General features: G+C 34.6%; 1 protein-coding gene across 4 annotated transcripts in view; it reads left to right on the top strand.

Moving 5' to 3' along the window:
- The window catches only part of ATRNL1 (attractin like 1), a 433,970-nt gene that overhangs the window by 121,331 nt on the left and 288,244 nt on the right, over positions 1-24,395 (top strand). For all 4 annotated transcript variants that reach the window (XM_041461314.1, XM_041461315.1, XM_041461313.1 and 1 more), the window contains exon 20: positions 10,025-10,118. In XM_041461314.1, the coding sequence (XP_041317248.1) occupies positions 10,025-10,118 (94 nt within the window). The remainder of the gene's footprint in view (positions 1-10,024; positions 10,119-24,395) is intronic.

The following is a 24,395-nucleotide window of genomic DNA, read 5'->3' as shown; positions in this document are numbered from 1 at the left end:
TTTCATTTTAACACTGTTGCTACATAGCTTTAGAATTACCTGTAGTTTGGGGTTACATAGGGCAGGTAGAGAAGCATCAAATATAAAGCATCTGAATATAAATTTGTATGACTTTGTTTATGACAATAAACCTAAATATGGAATTGTTTCCTTAAGAATACTTTGATTTAGTAAATATCAAATATGCTGCCTTTTTTCTATGAGTTTTGGTCTTAAAACACCTGGAGATCAACAGCTTTAGGAATTGATGGATGATGCTATTTCAACAGAATAAGTTGGGCAGGTGCTATTGGCCTGAGAAGTGGCTTTTTGGAGTCCAAAAAGGAGAAAGTCTTGCATTTAAAGCTTCATCAAGAGACAGCTGTAAACTTGGACTTTTTTCCTTCTACAACACAAAGTTCTGTTTCAAAAAGGTTTCTGGTCCAAAATTTTATATTCTAGGGCTATGAGTCCTGTTTAAGGTAGGACTAAGAATGAAGGCAAAGAACTTTTAACTGACATCTGCTGGAAAAAACCAGAAATGTAGGAAGCCCAATATCCTCAATTAGCAGTATAAACATCAGCAAAAGCATTTACTTCTGCATCTTCCTAAAGTAGAACAAATATTCAAATGAGAGTTTTGACTCACTTGGAGTTTGAAATGGCAACTTGGGATACAGAGGTTTTATATAGTTTTTCTGCTTAGCTGGTTTATGTCTAGCATGTAGGGAATTGTATTTGTGGACTTCACTGGTGCAAGATCACACATTTGGCATTCCATCATTACCTGTCTGAAATTTATGGGAAACTTTGTATTAGGTTAAATATTGTATTCTAGAAGCCCTATTTTAACAGTGACTAAGTATGAAATAAAAAAAAAAAAATCACAAGTATCTTTTAGTCCAGGCACTTCAAGGTTAGTCACAGAAAAAAAGGATTTTCAGTGGATTGGATACTTATGACACAAGACCACAGGAGCCTATGTGAATAAACACATTTTATATAAAAACAGGTAAATGCTGGAAGTCAGCGGAAGAAAGAATATGGGGTACTTCAGGTACTAGAATATGGAACTAAATCAGAACAACCTGTTTGCTTGTACCTTGGTTTGTAAGAAACAGTGTGTCACAAGTTCACAGCAAAACTCTGTGATAAGAAGCTGTAATTTAAGATTATTCAGACAAAGAAAATCTCACTAAGTTCCAGCAGATAACATGATTTTGTTCATGCTGTACAAACAAAATATCAGAAGGCTTTGACGAATGAGGGGACTGTCAAGAAATCCCATTTTGCAGTAGTAGTGGTGTTTTGTTTTGTTTTCCATAATTTATTTTTTAACTTTCAGTATTGAATAAAGAAGACACCAATTCCTTGGTTTTTCAAATTAATCTACCTTATCATAGAATAAAAGTGTTTAATATTAACTAAAATGCTGGAATTTGGTTTTAGTTGAAGGAAAAGGGCTTCTTGGTTCATGTGAAACACAAAGAAAAGAGATTCTAGCACAATAAGCTATTCAAGAAAAGTCTCATGTTGCTTTTTGCAGATTTTGTGTAGTCAGAATAAACACTCTTTTAAGAAGACCTTTTTCCCCAAAGGTGATTTGAAAATTTATTTTTCTTCCTTTAATGAATGCTGTTTATTGAACAGTGTCCAAGATAGTCTGAACACTGAGTGAAACCTGTTTTTGGGCTTAGTTATGAATTTAAATTACGTTCACTTCAATCAGAATGTATTCAAAATCACTCCTGTGCTACTAAACCAGAAGTGGCTTGCCATAGGAAAAACTTTGTTGAGGAACTTGGCAAAAGACATCTTTAAAAATTATTGTTCCAGTTTTTTTTTGACTGCCAAGCAAAATGTGCTAAGCAAACTTCTCAATATACTGCTAACTCTTGCATACACAGAAAATGTTCTTTTTGGTTTTTTTTTGTTTTTTTTTTTTTGTAGATTAGAGCTATATTATAAAGTATGATTTCTAGCACAATTAATTGTAAGTTCAAACAAAAAACTCAGACTAAAATTAGGAAACTTTTTATAGATGCATTTGTATTCCATAACCTACTTAGAATAATGTTAAGTGAAGGACCTGGAGTTACACTTTAAGGAAAGTATCATTGTCAAGTATCAATAGACATTCAGATGCTCATAATTTTATGAGAGAAAAAAGAAGAAAACTGTTGAATGTATCATGATTAACCTCCAGAGGGAGATTATTTGTGTGGCTGTGGGATTTCAAAAGGTTTTGACAGGATGCCTGTTCAACATGTTTAACATTTTTGATGTATTTTCCTTGACTGCATGCAGAAGATTTTTATAAACTTTCTATCAAGTGCAACTGTTTTAAGCTACCTCTTTTTTCTCTAAATTTGCCTTCCTGAACCAGGATGTGTGTGCTCATTGCAGAATGATGTGATTTTAGGAACAGTCAGCATGGCAAAGAACTGGTTCAGGCATCACCTTAGAATTGCTGTTGGAATGGTTGATTATGGAGAACCACTGACTTTTTTTCTTGCCTAAGAAAGTTTTCTTTCCATTCCTGAACAATCACAGTGTAATTGTGTAGTTAAATCACTAGTAAGCAATTGTATCAACTACAGTTTTGTTCCTTAAGCCTGATGGCTACGCTAGGCTGCTTTGTATAACTTTTCCATCCAGCAAAGTTGATTCTAATTTACTCAAGTGGAGTTGGAACAAGGCAGCGTTTTTAAAAAGAAAAATGAAAAAAAACTTAATTTAAACTGTTTCTGAGGTTTACTGTGCAGCAAAAATATCTGAAATAGTAAAAAGAATAAGAATAACTTGTGCTGTCTTAATCTGTGTAAGTAGCAGGCATTTTGTGCTTGTTCAGCATCTTATCCTGAGAACTTTGAATTCAGGCATCTTTTAATTGATCACCACTTATAGCTTTTACAGATATTGAAGAGATACAGCAGTTTGATTTATATTATATTCCTTTATCTCTGTGCTTATTTAATCTACTTGCAATGATTAATGACAATTCTCTTGCTCTCACTGATGTTAGTGATCAAGTCCTCCTGTATGCTCTTGTGGAGCACAGTTTCTGACAATGATGAACCAGTTGCTCTGCCTTCTTATTTTTTTGGTTTTTTTCAGGTTTACATGCTATAAATTTATTTTATGTGGTAAGGAATACTTAGAAAATGTATTTCTGATGTGCTGTCTGAGCTTTAGATCAGTACGTTCACCTTCCTAATGAAATGTGTAAATCCATTGGTTTCCAAATGATGTTCCTAGAGGAGGTAGGCAGGACATGATTTAGAAACTTTCAGCTGTCTAGAAATGTACTGATTTTGTCAGCCTCTGATAAACAAACATATTTTACCCTGTATTGAAGGGGATGTCAAGAGCTCACGGAGATGCTGTGTCTGGCTCAGGGGGCACTGGGGGCAGGCAGCTGCAAGCTGAAGATGACATTTTCTTAAATCACTGTTACTTGATCCTCAAATAAGCCTTTGACTAAAACCAGTCTTCACATCCCAAATGCAATAGAAAAAGCAGGAATTTTGCTTGTTTTTAGTTTCTGTATCTCCTCTTCTATTTGTGTTTTGGATTGAAATGGTTACCCCTTTTCCTAGGGGGGCTTGGGAACCCCCCTGAGCTGGTAAGAAAATAGATTTTGTGGCATTGTGCAGCTCATTCCTGAACTGATCGAAGGAAGATCCTCAAAAAAACTTGTAATGGCATTTCAGTTTGATTGCAGTTGATTCTGTCTTCATTTTCTGAGTGCTAAATGAAGTACATTATAATGCCAAACCGCATTAGTTATTTTAGGAAAAAAAAGCCTCCCTTGCAATGGAATACATTAAAAATCAGTTGTATTTTGTATGTCCTAATGGCCAAGGGAGGGAAATGATTTGCTGACTTCTTTACATTTTGTGGCACTTTTTCTTGATAAATTGTAGAAATCATTTCTTTTCTTTGGGCTTTTACTCTGAATGACCAAATACACACAAATAGTTGCAATCACCAGTTGTTGACTTCAGATGTTTTTCACCTTAGATTGGAATTTTTTTTACCTTTAAGGCTGCTATGAATAACTTTTGAATGCTTTTAAATAGTTTTGCATTTCATACTGCCTTATAATAATATTTCTAATTTTTTTTTGCTATAACTTCCGAAGTGTTCTCTTTAGAGAGAATGGGGAGAAAACTAACAGCCTTTTGATGAAAGGAGCTTTTTGACCAAAATTTCCATAATAGTACAGAAGCTGCTGTCTTAAGAAAATTAAAAAAGACATAACAGCAACAACAACAGCAATAATAATAGTAGGTACTGGGCCTTTTATTGTCTGAAAAAGTCTTAAACACATTTCGGTATGAACATTGGGCCATGAATGTATCCAAAATCTTCACCTTATAATTTTGCTTTGAAAATAACTATCAAGACTCACTGTTTCAGTTTTTACTAAATCTGGTAAAAGTTTGTCTGTCAGATTTGAAATGACTTCTTTTTTAAAATAATCCTGGTTTTCTCCTGTGTTTTCATGTGAGAAATCTCTTCACAGCTGAGAAAACTAAGAATAATTTAGAGAATAATATTTTGAATCTTGTGAAAGGTCTCTTTAAATGCTTGAATACGTAAAAAACTGTCCCATGCCTCAGATATGGGATTCAGTTTTGAGTTGAATTTCTAAAATCTGTAGGTTAACCCAGTCTAAAGTTTGTGGGCAATTTAGTTTTTGGTAACTAATATGTTTAGAAATGAAATTAATAAGTGGAAGGAATGAAAAGGAAGCTGATAAGTATGGCATGTTAAATTTATCTCCAAATAAAGTAGTATTAATAATTTCACTTGGAATTTTTCAGTTTTCTATGTTCAAAGCTAGTGTAAAAGTTTCAGTTTTTCAAACAGATTGACAAGGAAAACATGCAATTGCTGCTACTGTATTTTGCGAGTTCATGTGGCAATGTTTTGGTTCAGCGTTTTTTTTGGTAGAAAATGCATATTATTCCAACAGCAAGCTATAAAAATTCTGTACCGTGGCTCAGTATTGGCATGAGAGATTCAGGCACAGCATTACTCTTGTTAATTGTTTAAGATTCTGCTCAGTTCCTAACAAGAAGAAAGATCCTGTCTTTCTTTCAGTGTTAATCTTGCGTGTTACATTTTCATTATCTACTTGTATAAAGCAAAATTATGGTTTTCCAAGCTGTCTTTATACTGTTAGTTGCTGATGATTAAAGACAGCTTTACTGTGATTGCTTGAGAGGTATTTATTACAAATAAACAAAAGAAATCAATTCACTTTTCAGCATGAATGCTTCGAACAGAACGAATAATGAAATAGAAACTATTTTACCAGTGCAAAAATGGCTAAAGAACAAATACAAGCCTATAATTGATGAAGGTGGTTTTTAAGTTCAACCAAACTAAATTTTGATTTCTGCCACAGATAATCAGTCTGTTTGTTGTTTCTGGGTTTATTAGGATAAATATCCCTCTTCTGGAATGTATGTTTAGTCCTGAAAGCTAAGGAGGTGACACCTGTGATTTCCAGATTGTTGACTGTTGCTTTTCAGGAAAAAATAATTGCCTTACCAGTTGTCACATGATCTCAGTTCTGTCAGTTCAAGCTTGAGTGAAATTGTGTGTTTTAATATGACTTTAAGTTCCATATCTGAGTGACAGAAATCCAAAATATTTGTCTATTCTGTTTACCTTTTCTCTCTGTCTCACAGTCCTTAGCATTGTGTTAATACACCTGTGTCTTTTCTTTTCTGTGCTATTAGGCTACTATAAAAAATAAATTAATTTGAGACCAAAGAAATATAAATCACAAGGTAAAACAAGAAAAAGGAAAATGAAATTAGTTATGTGTGTGCTAATTATGCTATTAAGACTGATTTGTTTTGGAGGATAATCATGTCACTGTAAAATGACAGTTCCATTTCTGCATGTACAGTAGTATGTTCCAATAGCAGCTTTTTCCTTTTTCTTTTTTTTTCTTTGTACTCCTTTTATTGGTCATTGCTTTACAGAGTTCTTTAGCTTAATTTTAATGCTACTCAATTAATGATATTACAGAAATGTTATTGGGCACATCTTTTTGCTGTTACATTTCCTGTCTCAAAGGCTGAATGGATGTATTTCCTACAAAAGCAATTGTTGACTGCGAAAAGGGTATCAGGGGCTTCTAGCTAAATACACATTTCTAGAGAATTAAATGACTACATGGTTTTGCCATATTACTAATGTAGAAAATAGTCTCTGTAGGGCAGTTGCCACATGAGAGGACTAATAGATTACATAGGTGAACATTTACAGGGAAACTGAGCATTAAAATTTTAGATCTAATAGAAGTTTATACTTGCTATTTCTTACTTAGCCTATTCTAAGAGAAACACTGTATCTCCTTTTCTTTTGATTTAACTTATGTCTTGAATGTTAGCAAAATTAACAAAGTAGCACCGCTCTATTTAATAGCATTGTCATAGCTTTCCTTTGAAAAACATCAGCAAGGTGTCTTGTAGTAATTATCCATGTGCAGCTCTACTTTAGCAACCTTTCATGTAAGCAAACATATTTACTTAAATCACCATCTGTAGTGAGCTCTGTTTGAGAGAAAAATGCTCTTGCAGCTGTATGTTGGAGATGGGGGCTAAACAATAAGTGTTTTTAAATTCAATTGTTTAAAATGCACACTGCATGGAAGTAGTGATGAGTATTCTTTTGTTGTCAGCAAGAACATTTATATGCTGAGCTGGCAACTTGGAGTCAATCATACAGTGGATTTATTATTTAATAAATTCTATAGGGTTGTGATTTTGCAGCATGGATTTGCTCTACTGGATTATATTGTTTTCGTACAATCTTTCTGTTCCACTTATAATCTACATGTTGTACAAAAGAGTATTTTGAGCTGCTATTTCCCTAAAAATAGAGTAGATATTGCAAGGGTGAGTTTTTTCCTTGTTGTTATTAAAGCTCTAATGTCATCATTTCACTTAATATGTAAAACATAACAAAGGTTTAAAGTCTATATTTTAAGTAGCTTTTTATTGGGAGCCATAGATTATTTATTTTAAAAATTTAATTATTGGTAAAAAGCACAGTAATCAAGTATTTAAAATAGCTGTTTAAACAAAAGCAGGTGTGCATGATATAAGCCCCAGTTGGAGATGAATGCACAGAGTTATTATGGGAAGACTTGAAGTTGGGCCGAACTCACTGTTTCTGTCCAAGGCTGCAGCACAAAGTACACAGAATCATGGAATCATTTAGTTTGGGGAAAACCTCTAAGCTCACCCGCTCCAACCATTACCCCAGGAGTTCCAAGCCCATCACAAACCCCCATCCCCAGGTGCCACATCCACAGATCTTAAATCCCTCCAGGAACAGTGAATTCACTGCTTCCCTGGGCAGCCTGTTCCAGTTCTTGACATTCCTTTCAGTGAATGAACTCAAGTGTTGGACTCAAAGTATGGAAAATATAAATTGAATCTCTTTTCCTGATTTCTGACAGCTTACAATGATTGGTACAAAATATGATTTTAAAACTGATCCCAAGACTTTGTGAATTTCAAGGTAGCAAAACTAGTAGCATTAGGCTGGGAAAGATCCTACCTTAGCTGCAGTTTTAACTATTGGCTACATTATTATCCCAGGGAAAACCACTCACTGAGAGTGGTTAAGCAGAGAGAAACATAGAGAAAATATTAAAGAAAATATGTGTAGAGGAGTACAGAAATATTGGGGTAATGGAAGAATGTCAGTCTTCTTCCAAATGTCCTACAATATTGTCCTGCTTCTGCTATTGCATTTCTTTTATTGTATACACTCACATTTGCTTCAGTAACAGCAGTGATGGCTAAAATGAATTGGTTTTGGGTTACCCCTACATAGAGATCTACAGATTGGTAGGAATCCATTTTTCATCACACACTTGCAAGCCTGAGATAATTAACTGCATATAAAAAGCATATTAAAATATGCTTTCATTGCTGTGTAACAGATTTTTTTCTAGATTTAAAAAGTGTAAATGCAAAGGTGTTGTCTTTTTCCGTGGTATTATCCAGGAACAGTGAGGTTAGTAGGAACTTGCTGAATGAGAGTAATAAAATGTTCACTGAAGTGCTGCTACTATATAATCACTTATGTTTTCCACTTCCACACTTGTGATCTACTTCCTATTAAATGAACAATAATTGTAGGAGCAATCAATTAAGGTTAGTTGGCAATAGCTTTTATATTTGTCAAAACACTAAGAGCTTTTGGAATGTGCTTCAGAATTCACCCTTTTAGCTCCTTTATAAGTTTTGTGCTGTCTTGTTATGGAGCATCACTGTTAAGAGCACTTAACTATGAGCAGAATAAACTGCTAAGAATGTATTCCTGTATTTTTCACTGAAAGCATTGCAAAGATTTACACAATTAAAATTAAGTTTTGTGAAGAGGCTTTTTCAGCTTAAAGTGCCTAAATAATAATTCCATAAATGTAGAGTGGAAGATATGAATGGGTTTGGGAAAAGGTAACTGATAATGTAGTGGCAGCACTTCAATGAACATTTAATGTAGAGTGTCAAGAGGATAGCAGACTTACAACATGTAGGATTTTGTGGTAACTGCAGGTATTTTTCAGAAGTGTTGTGTTATGAAACAGAGAAAAGCATCACACATCACTATGTGCTGCTTAGAAATTTCTGGTGTTTCTTTCTGGTGTTTCTGGCAAACAGATTGAATGCCTGGCATCTCCTTAGTAAGAATTCTTCTTTAAGTTCAGCTGGCTGTTTAATGAGCCCTCTGAGGGCTGAACAAACCACTGAAGTCCTGAAATGGACAAGTGATTTCAATAATATCTTACATATAATTAGGTTTTTATGTGTCTAGTACCTTCTCATCTATTTGTTTTAGACTGAGACAGAGAGGTGGGAGTGTATATGGGATGGGACACTGTCAAAGAAGGATTTATTGTGTGTTATTCCTTATCAGTATAAGGGAAGTTTAAAACTCAGTCTGTGATAGGAATTCAGTGATTATAAAGTAGAGAATAAACTTTTATCTTATACAGGTCACCGCTTGGTACCATATCTGTTCCCAAGCAGGACCTCATATATTAAATCCTTTATCTTAGTCATAATTAAAACTTCAGTGAAAGCCTAATATGAACGTCATGGTAGGTTCAGAGTTACTTTGGATTAATGAAGGACTTTAAGTGTGGTGTGAATATTAGCAGGGAGTCATTCCATTGATGCGGGGATGTATTGACACATTTACCAGGGAGAGATTAGTAAATTTGGTACACTTGGTTAGGAATAAAAAGTGGCTGCCTAAACAAGATAGTAATACAAATAAACATGGAAAGGAAAAAGAGTGCTCAAGAACTGGGAATAGGAAAATGTTTTTGAGGTGAGAATCTATCAGGCAGCAAGAGTGGCAGTGAGCAGACGACTGTGGAGAGGATTACTTTGGCCTTAAAGTGGAGTGGAGGGTTGATGTTGTTCCTGTGATTCTCCTTCAGTTCAGAATCCAGGAGCTTTTCAAGTTGCCTGCTTCCTGCTTCTAGAAAACTCTTCTTGTGGACTATACCTGAGTGTTTGCTCTGCCTTTGGTCAAATGGTTTCAGAGATTTCTTTTTGTTCACTTTTGTCAATAGCAAGAATTCCAATTATATTAGATCTTTTACCAAACATCTGCAATAGTACTTTAATTAGACATTTCAGACTAAATGGGCTTTGTCATTGGTCAGGATTTCACCCTGTGTAGCAAAGATGAATTATGAATAATTTTCTGTGTTGCACATTGAAATGGTAGGTTTTAATGGCTTTTCTCAAACTGCTGTTACTCAAAGTGTGGAGGACAGCCTTTAATGACACAGGAATAGTTTTTAACTCTGCAGGAAATAAAGTGATATGCTAGTGATTTTTTCTGAAAAAGATTATGATTGAAGCAATAATAGATATATATTTTAATACAGCTTGTAGGAAATGTGTTTGGGATGATGTATTAAAATCTGTAAATATTCACTTAATTATCAAATTAAGTATGTATGAGGAAATCTCATTTTTCCTTTTTAATTTTACAGCTTGCACATGCAGTGGACATGCAAATATCTGTCACATGCAAACAGGAAAATGTTTTTGCACAACCAAGGGAATCAAAGGAGATCAGTGTCAACTGTGAGTACAAGTCAATGTAGCCTAAAGTTATTGCAATCCTTGATTAGTGAATAATCACTATTTTTCCCATTTCACATCCTTGTTTTGGTACTGGGTTTTGTGATTCATCTGCTAATGTTTTAGTGGTGGATATAGCCTTCCCTACATTTCTCAGGAAATTTCACTATTACTTAGACTTTAGTTAAAGAATTACATCACAAATATTAGTAATCTTTTGAAGGCACTAAAGACTTTTAAAAAATTCATTTTGTTTCCAGGAACAAACTGGAGAATTGCTTCTATTTGTCTTCCTTTCTCTTAAGTTTTTAAAATATAATAGTGTATTATAGGAAAGTGTATTAAGTTATTATAGTTAAGTGTCTAGTTAAGTGTATAGTTAAGTTATTAAGTGTATTAGATTATTATAGGAAGGTGTATTAATGAAAAAGTACCTATGATTTAGTAAAGACATTCATTACGTTTGTCACTTATTTTGATGGGAATCTACAGTGATTCAGTTTCTAGGGTCTTGGAACCTTATTAAGGTGTTTTAGACATTTTCCCACATCATAAAATCGAGCCCATAGGAATGTGTAGACCTGTCATGGAAAGTACTCTTTTTTTGCGCTGGAATAGCCTCTTGTGTTCAGTGGAAGAGTTTGCACCTTCACAACAAATGGAGTCCTAAGAACAATCAAGTGCTTAAGTGGAGTAACCTATCAAATAGGATAAATAACACATGGAAGTTAATTGTGAATAGCCTTTTATTTAAAGACGTTTCTTTCAGTCTGTTCTAGCAGGTACACCATGTTATTTGATAGGAACTTTTTTAATTTTGCAGTTATAATTATGTTAATAGTGTCTGGCAACAATCTTACCTTAGCAGTGTTATTTGGAAGTGGGGAGAAGGCACATGAATCCAGCTGACTCCTCCCCAGCAGGGAGAGCTGCCAGGAGCTTCTGCTCTGGCTGCCACAGGACATCCACTTACACCAGATTTGTGAATTTGTCTTTGATACACTCAATGAACTGGCTTGGATCCTACCTGTAACACTTTGCTTGATAAATTGTAAAGAAACACAAATTTCTGATGCAGAGGATCTGTGTATATCCGTGAGAAAGAGCTGTGCTGGCAGCTCTGCTGTTCCCCTGCTACCTCTGGGACTTTGTGTCCAGCTAATTGAAGACTCTCAGGATGAGATGGGAAATCAAGATTAGGACTAAGTGATGAAATTTTATCATGACAAAAGCCGAAATGATGATATCTTTAAGCTCTGAATTAAGTCTTCACTGAGAAGTCTTTTTCCCCTCTTTTTGTGCTCATAGAATTAATCAGTTCTAGGTGTTAATGAGTGATGTGATTATCAGCTACCAGGACTTGTATTGATGCCATTCTGACTATACAAAGAGCAGGAAGAAAAAACCAACAATTTCTCCTCTGTCCTTTGTAACACTTGAACCACAGAAAACAGTTTCTGTGCTGAAATGTCAATTCTTTACTGACTACCTTCCACATAGGGCACCCTTTTCAGGCCTTCACCCCAGCCTTTCCTGTATCTCTGTGGTTGTTGGTGTCCTTTGTCCTGTGTCTGTTTCATCACTATTTTTTCTACTCTGATTTGGAACTTTTGTCTCACGTGATTGGTTGTGCTGCTCAGCTGTATCAGTCTGCTGTCCTGAGTTTGTGTATCCTAAAAGGTTCTTTTACCTCACTTACTGAAATAGAAGAGAAAATGTTTTCCTAGTTGGGGACTTGCTTTGTCAGAAGTGACAGCAATTCCACAACACAGATGAAACAGAAATTTGAATTTTGACTTTTCAAGAGTGAACTTAACATTGCAGTTTCAGACTGAAAATCTGTTTTTTAGTCACATATAACACATCCCCATTCTAGATTCATACACAAACCAAAGGCTTGTCCAGGGCAAGCTGTGGTGTTAAAACCTTTGATATTTTAAGTGTTGGGGAAGGTTTTTTTGATGAAATAAAACCAGCAGCCATTTTCAGGTTTTTTTTTTTTTTTTGGCTGTGGTGACATTTCAGATTGTGAGATTAACATCTGTTGGGTTCATAGGCACTCAATCAAATAACCACACATTTTTAGTTAGAGGACGTATCATCAAATGATACATTTAGAATTTGTCATTTACTCTTGCAGTTGTTTTTAGAGAGTGATCCTTTCATGTATGGAAGTCAAATGTTTTTTTTTAAATATTTCCCTTAGAACATCAAGAGATGAAGAACATTAAAAAAAATTCCAAAAAACAATCACTAATGAGTCATTGAATGCAGTCCCATACTCATTCTAAACTTAGTATGAAGAATATGAACTTATTTTGTATTATGCTTTAAAAAAATTAGAAAATCTATTTCCTCTTTAAAAATAATTTGTACACTCACAACCTCTCTTGAATGTATCATAAGATATATGCAGTCATTATCTAGAAGACAAGGGGAAATCAAAATCAGCTCAATGCTTTCCTTGTATTTATTACTTTATTATATTCTGTATAAATCATCTGAAACTTGATTCCAAGTGGGAATACTGTTCTCCATTGCTCTGGATGAATGTTTTGGGGTTATTTTGCTGGTGACTAGTTAGGCTAAAAACCTACAACGCCAGCAGCGAACCTACAGCCTTGTGGTTTGCTAAAACAAGTATGTCAACGAAAATTCCAAACTCTGGCTGTTCAGTGAGAAAGTTAAATTGATATTTCTGTCAAGAATCCTATTGATTGAGAAGTCATAGCTGCAGGGCTCTGTTGTGTACACACCGTGCCTTGTGGGCAGAGGTTTTATGAAATCTGGGAAAGTTTGCAACACTTTTTATTTTTCTTTTATTTTTCCCTCCCTTCTTCCGTTACTCTGTGCTTTTATGGAAGATCTTATTTATTTTTTAATTTATTTGTGTATTTTTTTATCATACCCATCTCTCAGTTGCATTCATTTCTTGATTGTGCTGTTGGCTGGCATGAAGCACAGGGCCATTTGAAATTAAAATTAGTGTTGTAAAGCAGCTTGGAGCACACATTTTCATTTTGTTTTACAGTGTTTCTTAAACAATCATATATGATCATGATAACATGATTATATCACATGGTCACATATTCATATATTTGTCAAATGTTAATATTTCTGTTTCTGTTAAGTTGGTAGTTTCAGTTGGTAAAAATTTAGTAATCTCCTGATCACAAGGAAATTATTGGAATGGTTTGATTATTCTAAGTAACTAGACTGTAAGCATTAAAAACTGATACAAATAAAAATACTTGATTTCTTGTTTTTCCCCTTAATTTTTTGAAAATGAAATATGCAATTGGTAGTAACAGGAAAATAATGGTGACTTAAACCATATTTTTAGGGGAAAACTATTGCTTCAAGGCAGTTGTTTTGTTTATTTTCTCTAACATTTGATTTACTAGCTGCTGAATTTATTTTCTCATAGAATTCTGTTGACAGCAGTTTTCAAAATTCCATATATTTTGGTGTATCCATATGCAGGGTTGTGCACAGGGAACTTTTCAGGGAATAGGGTTGTGGGAATGTGCAGAATATGCAAAGGGGTTGTTTCAAAGTTCAAATTTTAATATTAAATGAGAGAAATTTTGCTGGAGTCAAGGAATAAAAATATGAAAATGATGGGATCAACTGAGTAAATAATTCTTTGAGAAGTTTCAGTAAGTCTGGGCTCTTGCAAATGAAAGCCTTCACTTGGTGGTGTGTCTGTAGCTTTTGTCATCACCATGTAAGAACTAGGCTAAAATTGGGCTTCAAAACCTCTGTAGTGAAGAGCTACTTGTTGGAAGGAAAATACTGGGGAAAAAGTATTATTTTAAATCTCACATCTCATAGTATATTTTATATAGTTGTAGGAAGGATAAATTCAAAATTATAAAATGTATTGCTTTTTTTAGTTCTAATAAATGTCCAGACCATTAATTTCTTAGACGTACCTCTTCTGTAAAAGTGGAAGAAATACTATTTTATTTATTAAAATATATGGTCCTTACATTTTTAATAATGTAAGGATCTGTGCATAAAAATAAGAACTTATTGATAGTCTGCTGTACATAAGAATAAGATTTTAAAATATCCAGCCATAGTCTTCTGTATAATTTCCCTCCACAGAATGGTACAATTCATCTTACAGGTAAAAAATATACTGGGTTAAGAGTCAAATTCACCATTCTATTGATATCACTGCAGCTTTATTTGCAGATAGCAGAGTAAATCTTTTCCCAATTATTTCCCCACAGAGCTTCTTTTGCTGCTTTCCAGCAGGGGAAGAATTGGCAGCAATCATATAATAAATTCAGTTGATTTTAACTTTGTCAGAGACACACACACAAATCCCAAAACCAAATGGACAAAAAGGAATTCTTATTGCTGGAAATTTAATAAAACCCCTCTTATTCTATTGAGAAAGTGTCTTTTCTTGATTGAGGGTATAATTCATTTAATACTGGTTATCATGATGGTTGGTGGTTTTCTAAAGTAAAGTTTAAAAGTATAATATTTAGTGGTTTAAATTACCACAGGAACAGCATTTGGGTTTTTTTTTTTCCTGATTTCAACACTTTCCCCCCGCTATTTCTATCATTTGGTAGTATTTCACCATTAGTTTTACATATTTGATTGTGTTTGATAGGAGGTGTTTTCTACCTGTTCCTGCTGAGTCTAGTCCTTGAGTTTTCAGTTTAAGAAAAGGCTTTGACATGCTAATGCATGTTACTCCATTACATATGAGATTTGGAGGAGAATTACAGCAAAATCTGTCACATAGCTGCTGGTGAGTTTAGCAACTACCTCTCTTCTTATTTAACTGCCTGAAAATTTCAGCTTGCCTCTGTAAGGACAGGTTCATGCCCTCAGCTAGTTCTCACAGTGCTGGATCATTAGGTTTCTAAGGAGAACAATAAAATAAAACTCCTACTTCAACATTTATGAGTACATTTATGTTTTAAATGTACTAATTTTCTGCTCTACATGTAGTAATTATTGTCAGATCTTTCAAGGATTTGAGCTATTTTTTTCTTTTAATTCATGTTTCTTGCATCAATCATTTTTTCTTAAATTGCAGCTTTCATTTAAAAAATGTGTCTAATATCAAAGCTTCAGAACATGACCCAAATGCACTCTAATGGCTCAAACCCTCAGAAGGCACTTGAAACATTTGAGATCTAAAATTTGAAGAAAAGGAAAATACAGGTTTTGGCAGTATTGTATGTCACTCTTGGCCTTTCTGTTGATTTTTTTTTTTTTTTTTGTTCTGCAGTAGGCTCACTTTGTCTGCTTTGGTATATTCAGTATATTATATGTAAAGTTCATGAGGCTCTCTGGGATCGTTCAGAGTTGCAGGCTCTCTGTAAGTGAAACTACACTTTGTTAAGCATTTTTACATCCAAACATTACATTTTATTCAGGAAATTGTCCAGTTTTGCAGAAATAAAGAACGAGAGTTGGAATGTCATGTATCATTCCTAGAAGACAGTGCTCTCAGAGCAGAAGTGAGGATGAGGTAGTGGCTGAGGGAGAAGCTGCAAAGCACCTTTGTACCTTGGGGCTTCATTGTGTTCTGTCCCTATGAAATATGCCTTTTATCCGTCTGAGTTTTGTACTAATTGTCTGAAAATGGGGAGCCGTTTGGGCATGAGAGTTTCTCTTTCATGAGAACAAAGTAATTTTGCTTTGGCTTCTAAGTTCTTCCATAACTGACTATATGCACATATATAAAAATGTCTTTTGGTTTGGCAAGTTCAGCAGAGGAGAGTCCTCTCACCACTGGGCTTTAGTTGTTTCCTAAGATATTTCATAGTCATTACTTCCTCTTCAGGCTACCTCTAAAAATGCTAAGTGCAGAGCAAAACAGGTATTTTTTCACAATTGTTCAAACACTCCTGGCTAAAGAAGGAATGCAAGCAGTCTCTTGTGCCCATTTGGTTTACATTTGTATGCAATGCTGGACAGAGATTTAATTAATATCTTTTTGGCTTCCTATTTGAAAAATATATGGTGCTGGATTTTCTTTCAAAAAAAGTTTATCTCTTTTTTTCTGAACAATTGTTCCTCCAATGCCATGGCCATGACATTCAGTGACTGGCATGTGAATAATCTGTTTTGCTCAGTTTGCAGTTTGCAGGTTATATCAGTGAAGCAGTGGAACAGGGCAGGCTGCCCAAGCCTTTCACAGATCCCATGCCAGTGAGATCTGTTTTGAATTCCAGTGCTCAGGGTGCATTTGTTGTAAGGCAAACCTCTTTATATAAAATGCTAGTAATTTTTGGTGCAAAGTGTCAATTCTCTAGGGATGTACAGTTAAGGCAGTGCTTCTGCTTTTTTTATTAAAATAGAATAGCACAGCTGAAAAGAGCAGTCAAGTTTGCAGTTTCTTTATGTCTGAAATACTCATAAAGATTTAAAGCTAAATATAAGATGAAGACATTTGTTCTGCTTTTAATTGGTTAGGTACTGAGTTCAGACAGAGATGAAATTAGGAGTGGGAGTGATGCTGATGTTTACTCATACAGGAAAATGAGAAACAAGCATAGACTGTGCCTCATGGAGGAGTTACTGGGAGCAAGAGAGAAAGGGAGGTTATGGCTGCCATAAAATTGCTTTATTATTGAGTATGATTTTTTTCTTACCCAGCAAAGTTGTAGCTTTAGTTTCTGTGCTTGTTTTTGGAAAGGAGGAGGTGAAAGGGCTTTGTGGATTGGGCTGGCTTTACATCTTGCCTAGGGCTAGCTTTAAAGCAGAATCCCACGTATCTGCATAGCCAGTGCTTTTTCTTAGTCTCAGACGGGTCGGAGTAGGTTGCAAAGACTTACAATTTGAGGTTGTCATTTTTAACCCCAGTTCAAGCAGTTGAAAATGACAGGGCTCTGTATCTCTCAAGGTGTGCAGTGGAGGCATCTGGGAATGCTGCTCTGTGGCCAGGACTGGAACCCAGTTAAGAGTTAGGGATGCTGAGTAACATCAGTCACATAAGGCAGAACTCAGTATGAGCAGCTCTTTTGAAGTACCAGCCCTGTGGGAGAGGTGTTTGCAGTTACAGCATCTCCTTGCTGCTTTGAGAACATGAAAAAGGAGACTGGAGAATTTCTTATAGGACATCTAGCAGAGTGTTTAGATTCCAGAAAACACTTGCAGGAAGCTGCTGACAGTGAAGACAATCTTCTTTTCAACATGTGGCTCCACCAGGCATTTGTCTTTCCTCACCTGCATGAAGCAAATACCCCCAACACTATAGTCTGTTCTTTCTGCCAGTTGTAGTGCTGGGGTCTGGTTACTACCTCTAGTAACCATTATTCTGTTCTTTCGTGTTGCTGGGGTTGGATTATAAACTGTCATTGTTCATGGGAGCCATAATTAATCTCACAAGTCTGAAATTGCCACGTGTAAGATAGGATCTGAATTACTCTGCAGGCAAGGGGGAGAAAGAACAGATTTCCAGTAGAGTATGAATTTGGTTTACCCTTCCTACTGCTTTGGTTAAAGAGAAGTTGTTCGCTTAAGAGAAGGAAAAGAAAATAACTGATGGCTTTTCTGGCTACTCATCCTGCTGTCATCAGAAAAAAATCCATCAGCTGAGTTGTGACTGACAAAACCAGATAGTTCAGGGAGTTCTTTTAAAAAATTCTATTATATACTGCTCTGTTGTAACTGATTAAATTCAATGTGTGCTGTGTTACAGTAACAACCCTCTACATCACTATTATTATTGCTGGCTACTGCTACTGCAGTCAGCTTTGGACAATTAACTATGGAGCAGAAGGGAGGAAAGTGATATCTCCTTTGTGGAAGGCAAATGTTTAAAGAGATTAAAAAAAAACCCATTGAGAGTAAACAGTCCTACAAAACTTTATGGAGGACAAAACCTTTTCAAGGTGATCATCTTCCAGAAAACAAACGTTGCTAGTACAGTTTTTAATAGACTTGTATCTAGAACTAAGAATTTCACATATTTTATTATTTTTGCCTTCATGGCATACAAACAGTGGTCAGTTTCAGTACATGTAAACATGTGAGAAATCAATGTTCTCAGAGTTCTCAATGTTCTCTTAATTTTTGGGTGTTTTTTAGGGGATCTCGGCTACTATAGAAGATCCAGATCATATTTAAAAATGGCTTATCAAAATGTTATGTATCGTTATTGGTCCTTTATGTTGGAAAAGAGCTGAGGAGGAAAACCAAAGGATTCTGACATGCCCCCGTCCATGCTGATCGTTGTAGCATCACAGACAGAGGCAGTTTGTCAATTCTCTGGAAAGGAGAGATTGGAAATAACTGAAGAAAGGGACTTACAGCAGTATTACTGTGTCCTTCATCAAACCCTTTTATAAAAAAAAAATGTTTTTGCTATATAAAGCCATCAGTTTTCAGTTTTTTCATAAGCAAGTAAGCTCTTTTAATTAGTTTTCAGTTTAGGGTAAGATCAATCAATCTATACTGACTGACTATTGGATTGCTACATCTGGAGGTGTATTAATCGTTTGAGCTTCTTTGTACAGTTTCTCCTTCCTCCTGTGGTTTCCACCAAAGATAAAATAGATATTTAACCTTCTCTGATAGAAGCACTTAAATATATTCTAGTAAAATGAAATTCTTTCCAAGTCATTCATGGTACCACTGTATTAAGTAAATAGTAACATTTTTCTACAGTATTTTATTAGAGAGAAAGGAGACTTGGTTCGTTTTCCTTAACTGATTATCTGAACAAATGAGGTTTGGCTGGCTGAAGTTTAGAGAGAATGGAGTTATATTGTAAAGACAATTATGCTTTAGTTACAGACATTGATTTCAATACACAAAACTGGTATTTCATTATGTACTGCTAGACTTTAAGTACTCAGTAATGGAAACTCCACTTGTGAGAAAAAACAGTAAAAATTGTTGTGGGCCACAGATATATTGAGTTTTGAGACAGATAATTTGGTTTCTTCTCATTTGAAAGTGGTCTGTAAAACTGAGATTATTTCAAAGGAACCCCAGCTGTTTCTGAAAATAGTATATTTTGCATGTTCATGTAAATTCTGACCTTTATTGAGATTTATGACAGGGAAAATTCTATGGTGAACTTATTAAATAGTATTGGCTGTCTCCCAAAACTCACCTTTCCCCTTTTTTTTGGGTTTGCCTTTTTTTTTTTTTTTTTTTTTTTTTCCTGTTTTTAAGTGAAGTTGTATCTTCCTGAAATGACACCAATTAGTGGGGCACAAAGCATCAGTTCTTAGTAAATGATGAATAGTACTTATTAGAACTTATGCCTTTTAAATGGCTGAAAATATTTTTTTCTGCTTTAATTTAATAAAAAATCTTTTTAGATAGAAATGAGTGATTATTTGATCTGATCTATACTCAATATGTTTGAATATTATTAATATCCATAATTTTCTGAGATACTTGATTGAATGTAGTCTGAATTTTATTAAAATGGATTTTTTTGAAAGCTGTGAAATAACTGTAACTAAATCCAGTGGGAAGTATATGTAGAGGAATTATTTCAGAATAGTTTTCTCTTGAATTATCAGGACTCTATGCAAATAAAATACAGCATTAAGATATTGCCTGTCAAAACACCTATTTCCCTTACTATTTCAGTGTGTGGAAAAGTAAAAAAATATATGGAATGGGAGGTGAGTTGGAATTTAACCAACACTGTGCAAGGAGAATTTACAATGAAAATAGTTTTTCAATAGAATCTGTGTTAAGTTTGTAATTTAAAAAAAAATCAGGTTGAATGATTTGAAGGTGATACTGATTTTATTGACAGTTAACTGAAAATATTGCCCATTGTAGAGTTTTTTTTCTGTTGAAAACCAGGTTTGCAATAGTACAGTGAGTGTTGAGTGGCTTTACAATGTTTGTGTTGCTTTTGCTGCTTATTGCAGCCAATTGATGATGGAATTTTGATGAGGACTGAGCAAAGGCTGAAAGGACTCTGTGTCTGCTCTCAGGGCTTGTGCTATCCAAGTCAGTACATTGTGGAGGACATAGTTTCTATTTGAAGGAAAAGCAGTTTTCTAAGGTAGATCCATCCAAAATACTCAAGTTTTCTTTATTTTCGGTGCACAAGTTCAATGTATATAGTAATCCAAACGTTTGATTATTTTTAAATTTTGAATTAAAAAAAAACATTTTTTTAAAATCTCAAATTCTTCTCAGTAGAACTACAATTTTTGTGATTTTTCAAAGCTGCTGAAAATATCTTTATTATTCTCAATTCTTAATTCTCAGATAAAATAATACCCATTGTGCAGTATATATCTGTGCTTATAATTCACATCTGATAGGCCATTAGTATGGTAATCAGTAATTGGTACAAGAGTTGTTAAAGTTGAAATAGACATCTGGTTTAATCAATTTGTCATTAAGGAAGTGCAAGTGTAGAGGTAGTAATGGGAAAAGAAAATACCAGTGTGAGAGCTCAGAGATCTCTCTGAGCTATCAACCCACAGCTAAGTTTGAAATTGGAATAATACTTCTCTCTCTTGCTTGATATGGGTTGCTCAGTGCTCAACTTGCTCAAAATACCACGCCCTGTTTTTATTTTAAAATCTATTTTCAAAACCTTACAAATAGCTAAAAGAAATGAAGCTACATTGTGATGAAAACTCATAGATAGATATATCCATCAACTTCAGCTTGTGATATTCATATATTTTATTTACTGAGAAAGGGAAGAAAATAATTTTTTATAGAGCAATAAGGAAAGGCTAGGTCAGGTGGGTACTAAAGACACAATTTGATAAAAATCTCCTGGTGATGGAAAGATTGCTTTTCTTTTCCTCTTATGGTCTCTAATAGATGAAATATGCATTTTCCTACTGCCATTTTCATTTTCTGTTTCCTCTTTCAGCCAATTGCATACCTTTACATATAGATGAAAATTTAGCTGGAATAGTTTTATTTCTGGTTTCAATTTTTGTTTCAAACTTAAAACATTGTTGCCAGTTATTAGTTTTAAATTGCTTCAGTAGTTGCCAAGAGTATTAGAAGAATGCACACAAAAGATTAAAGCTATGCACAGAGAGAGCTATAAGACATGGGAGTGAGAAATACATGGGAGTGAGAAATGCATTAGTCCTCTTTTTTTTTTTTTTTTTTTTTTTCCCCATGAGGCTTCTGATAATTATGTAGACTGTGCACATCAATTACACAGTGCTAAATTGTGCTTAAGGAGTCCTCATCCTGAAGGGCCTGCCAACAAACTTGCATTCTGCTGCAGCTGCATGTGCAGACATCTGGCAGTCAAGCAGATTTTTTTATACATTGAATCCTCTTTCCATCCCAACCCTGGCTGTGTCCTTGCTTCAGGAAAGCCCATGTTCTCCTGCTTCCCCATGGCCCAAGTACAGTGGTGCTACAGAGGCTTTCTGTGCCACTCCTGCATTAAAGATGGGTACCTGAAATAAAATAAAAATTCCATTCTTGGAATGGTTGGGCAGATAAGGGGACTGCATGCAGCGTTGCTTAGAAAAATGTAGGTATCTGAGTTGTACTTTAACAATTTAACATAATTAAAAGGAGGCTGTGAAAACTATGCTGCTTCAGAAATGTGGTTGAAGTCCTATCCTTCACTTGGTCACTGAAATCTATTGTGATTCCCCTGTACTGATATTCTTCCTTGCTACAGCTTTGTCTATTTAAGAGGAATAATTTTTTCACTCCTGTTTAAAAATCAGGAGATGGGCTGCCTGGGATAATGAATTCTGCAGGTAGAACATATATAAGCACATGTGCCTACATAAACATCCTTTTTTCTTAGCCTGCATTATCATGTGAATGACATGAAATAATGTAAACTTGAAAAGACAGCAAGTTATAATAAACATTACTGAAAAACATATGTAATATTTTACCTCTTGTGAGGTAAACTCACTATATTCAATACCAAAAGTAAATTCTCCATCACATGCAAGGTATTTACAGAGAATGATAACTGATAAGGCAAGAAGAAATAACACAGGAGCAATTCTATCTGTATTCACCAGCAGAAAGATAATAATGTCTTAATATTAGAAATACTCCCTTATTCTTTTCTTCTTCTGTACTGAATAATCACCACTAGAAAGTATAAAATATAAATTAAGCTGCACAACCTTTGCATGCTTTGAGCTTTCTATTTTTTTTCTTGTGGATGTATTGAAAAATAAGTGGTATTTATCAGCTGACTAGATAATGGGGTTGGGGAGCTTGATTACAAGGCCATAAATCAATCCAAGAACCTGATGATGTGCTAAACTTGAACACTGGAGCCTGAGTGGCTTAGATTATCGCTTCAGAAGGATTGACTTAAAGATTTAGTTCTCCATCTCTATCTATTATTTCTATATTACAAAAAAGGATTTTTCAGCAATTTAAGAAAAGAACAAAGTACTAGAAGGCTGAGTAAAAACTTAGCTAGGAAAGCTGTTTTAAATACTGTCAGGAGTCTGATTTAGAATCAAAGCAAACTTATAATCACATTTGAAAATTTGATCTGCCACAAAACTTTTTTTTCCTCAGTGTTGCACAGAGCAAAGATAAATTTAGGAATACTGGATTACAGCAGGAGGCCAAAGGGAGAGCTGCAAGCTGGCAAACCAGCATACAGAATGTGTCAAAAAGGGCTCATTGTCCTGCAAGAAAAGATTTTGGGCTGCTCACAGAGAAGTGATAAGAATTAAAGGGTAAAGGAACAGTCAGGCTGAAAGAGATTTAATAAATCAGATTTCATAAAGAAGACTTAAAATAAAATATTTGTCCTGGAAATGAGTTCTTGCAAGATCCGTAAGGAGATAAGGGCAGCAATTACTTTCTAACAGCTGCTACAAAATCTGATCTTGTTCTCCTTTAGGTCATTTTATCCTCTCTTACGTAGAGTCTTGATTTAATCACAGATTTGGGCCCTGATTCAGATAAATATTTTAATACATGATAACTAACACCTTGTTGCTTAGGTTTAAGAGGGGATATTCCCTTGGTTTGGTGAGAATTGGGAACATATGGTTTACTTTTGTTTCCCCTGCTCTTGGGAGGCTAATTGTAAGATGTCACTATGGAATAGCAGCTGGAGTTTCACAAAACAAGTCCACAAAGTTTTTTTTTAGCTCCTAATACTTTGCTTCTCTTCATTCATTAATTTTCCTTTATTATGTTTTTAGGTGTTTTCTGTACTTGGTAAATAAAGGGGTTTTTTTAATGACGAAAGGTAAAGTTGAAGGTGACAAATGGTGATTGTAAGAAAGGAAAATGCATAAATCAATGTTTCATGTTGAACAGAAGGATTGCCTCCTCTATAGTTATGAATAAAAGGGGTAGTAGCACATCTAAATAGATGAACAGCTTCGCTGCTGTTCAGTGCCAGATATGTGTAAGTTAAATAACTCTGAGATTCATAAGTGGGAATTATGTAAACCCATTATTTGTGAAAGATTTTTTTTTTTAAGAAAATGCATTGTTGAATTGTACTGTAGGGTTTGTTTTTTTTTTTTCATTTTATTTATATCACCCTGATGTGAATAAAATTAAATGCATTTTCCACCATGTTTTTAGGGTAGAAAAAAAACATCGGGATGTTTTTGTTTTCTTAATTCTCTTTTCGTTTTGTCATTGCTTTCCTGAAACCTTTCTTGTACCATTACTTTTTTGCTTTTGCTCTTATATTTTTGGAAAATAGCTAAATATGTGACTTCATAAGTGGTTAGATATTTGCCCTTCAGAAGCTTTTGTTCGAGCTTTGTCTGTGCTCAGTTTTGTATAGTTGCATTGGCCTGTTTTTCATTGTCTACTCAATGTTCTTAGAATATTTCTATGTAGTTAAAGTTCTGCTGTCATTACAGGGTGGTTTTAGACTTAGTTATTATGCCAGAGGAGGTTGATTGTTTTAATTGAAATATTTGATCCCATGCATACTCCCTATGTGTCCTCAGCCTTTGACAATTTCCTCAGCCTAAGAATCTCTTGTGTCTTGTTTTAATTAAGTTTGTAACAAATGAAATTTTCTGCAACAGGTGTCAGTTAAGTACTGGCCTTAAAATAAACTGCAATGAATATTCAGCAAACAGTACTTATTTCATAGGGAAAATAAAGAATGAAAGAAATGGTGACCAATGTAGCCTTTTTATAAACATGGTAGAAGTTCTAACTGAATTATTCCAGTTATATACAGGCCTAGAAATGGAAAAGAAGCATTCAATAGTACAGGCCAAAGATTATTCTAATACATTATCTTCCTTCATAGTGGTTTATTGACCTTTATTCTAGATATATCCAGCTTTCTGTGTTTCTGAATGGTGCATCATATTTGTTATTCTG

The sequence above is a fragment of the Pyrgilauda ruficollis genome, unplaced genomic scaffold, assembly GCF_017590135.1.
Source record: "Pyrgilauda ruficollis isolate IOZ18807 unplaced genomic scaffold, ASM1759013v1 scaffold15, whole genome shotgun sequence".
Lineage (NCBI taxonomy): Eukaryota > Metazoa > Chordata > Aves > Passeriformes > Passeridae > Pyrgilauda > Pyrgilauda ruficollis.
The sequence above is the reverse complement of the archived record's forward strand: the minus strand, read 5'-3'. Positions and strand labels throughout refer to the sequence as shown.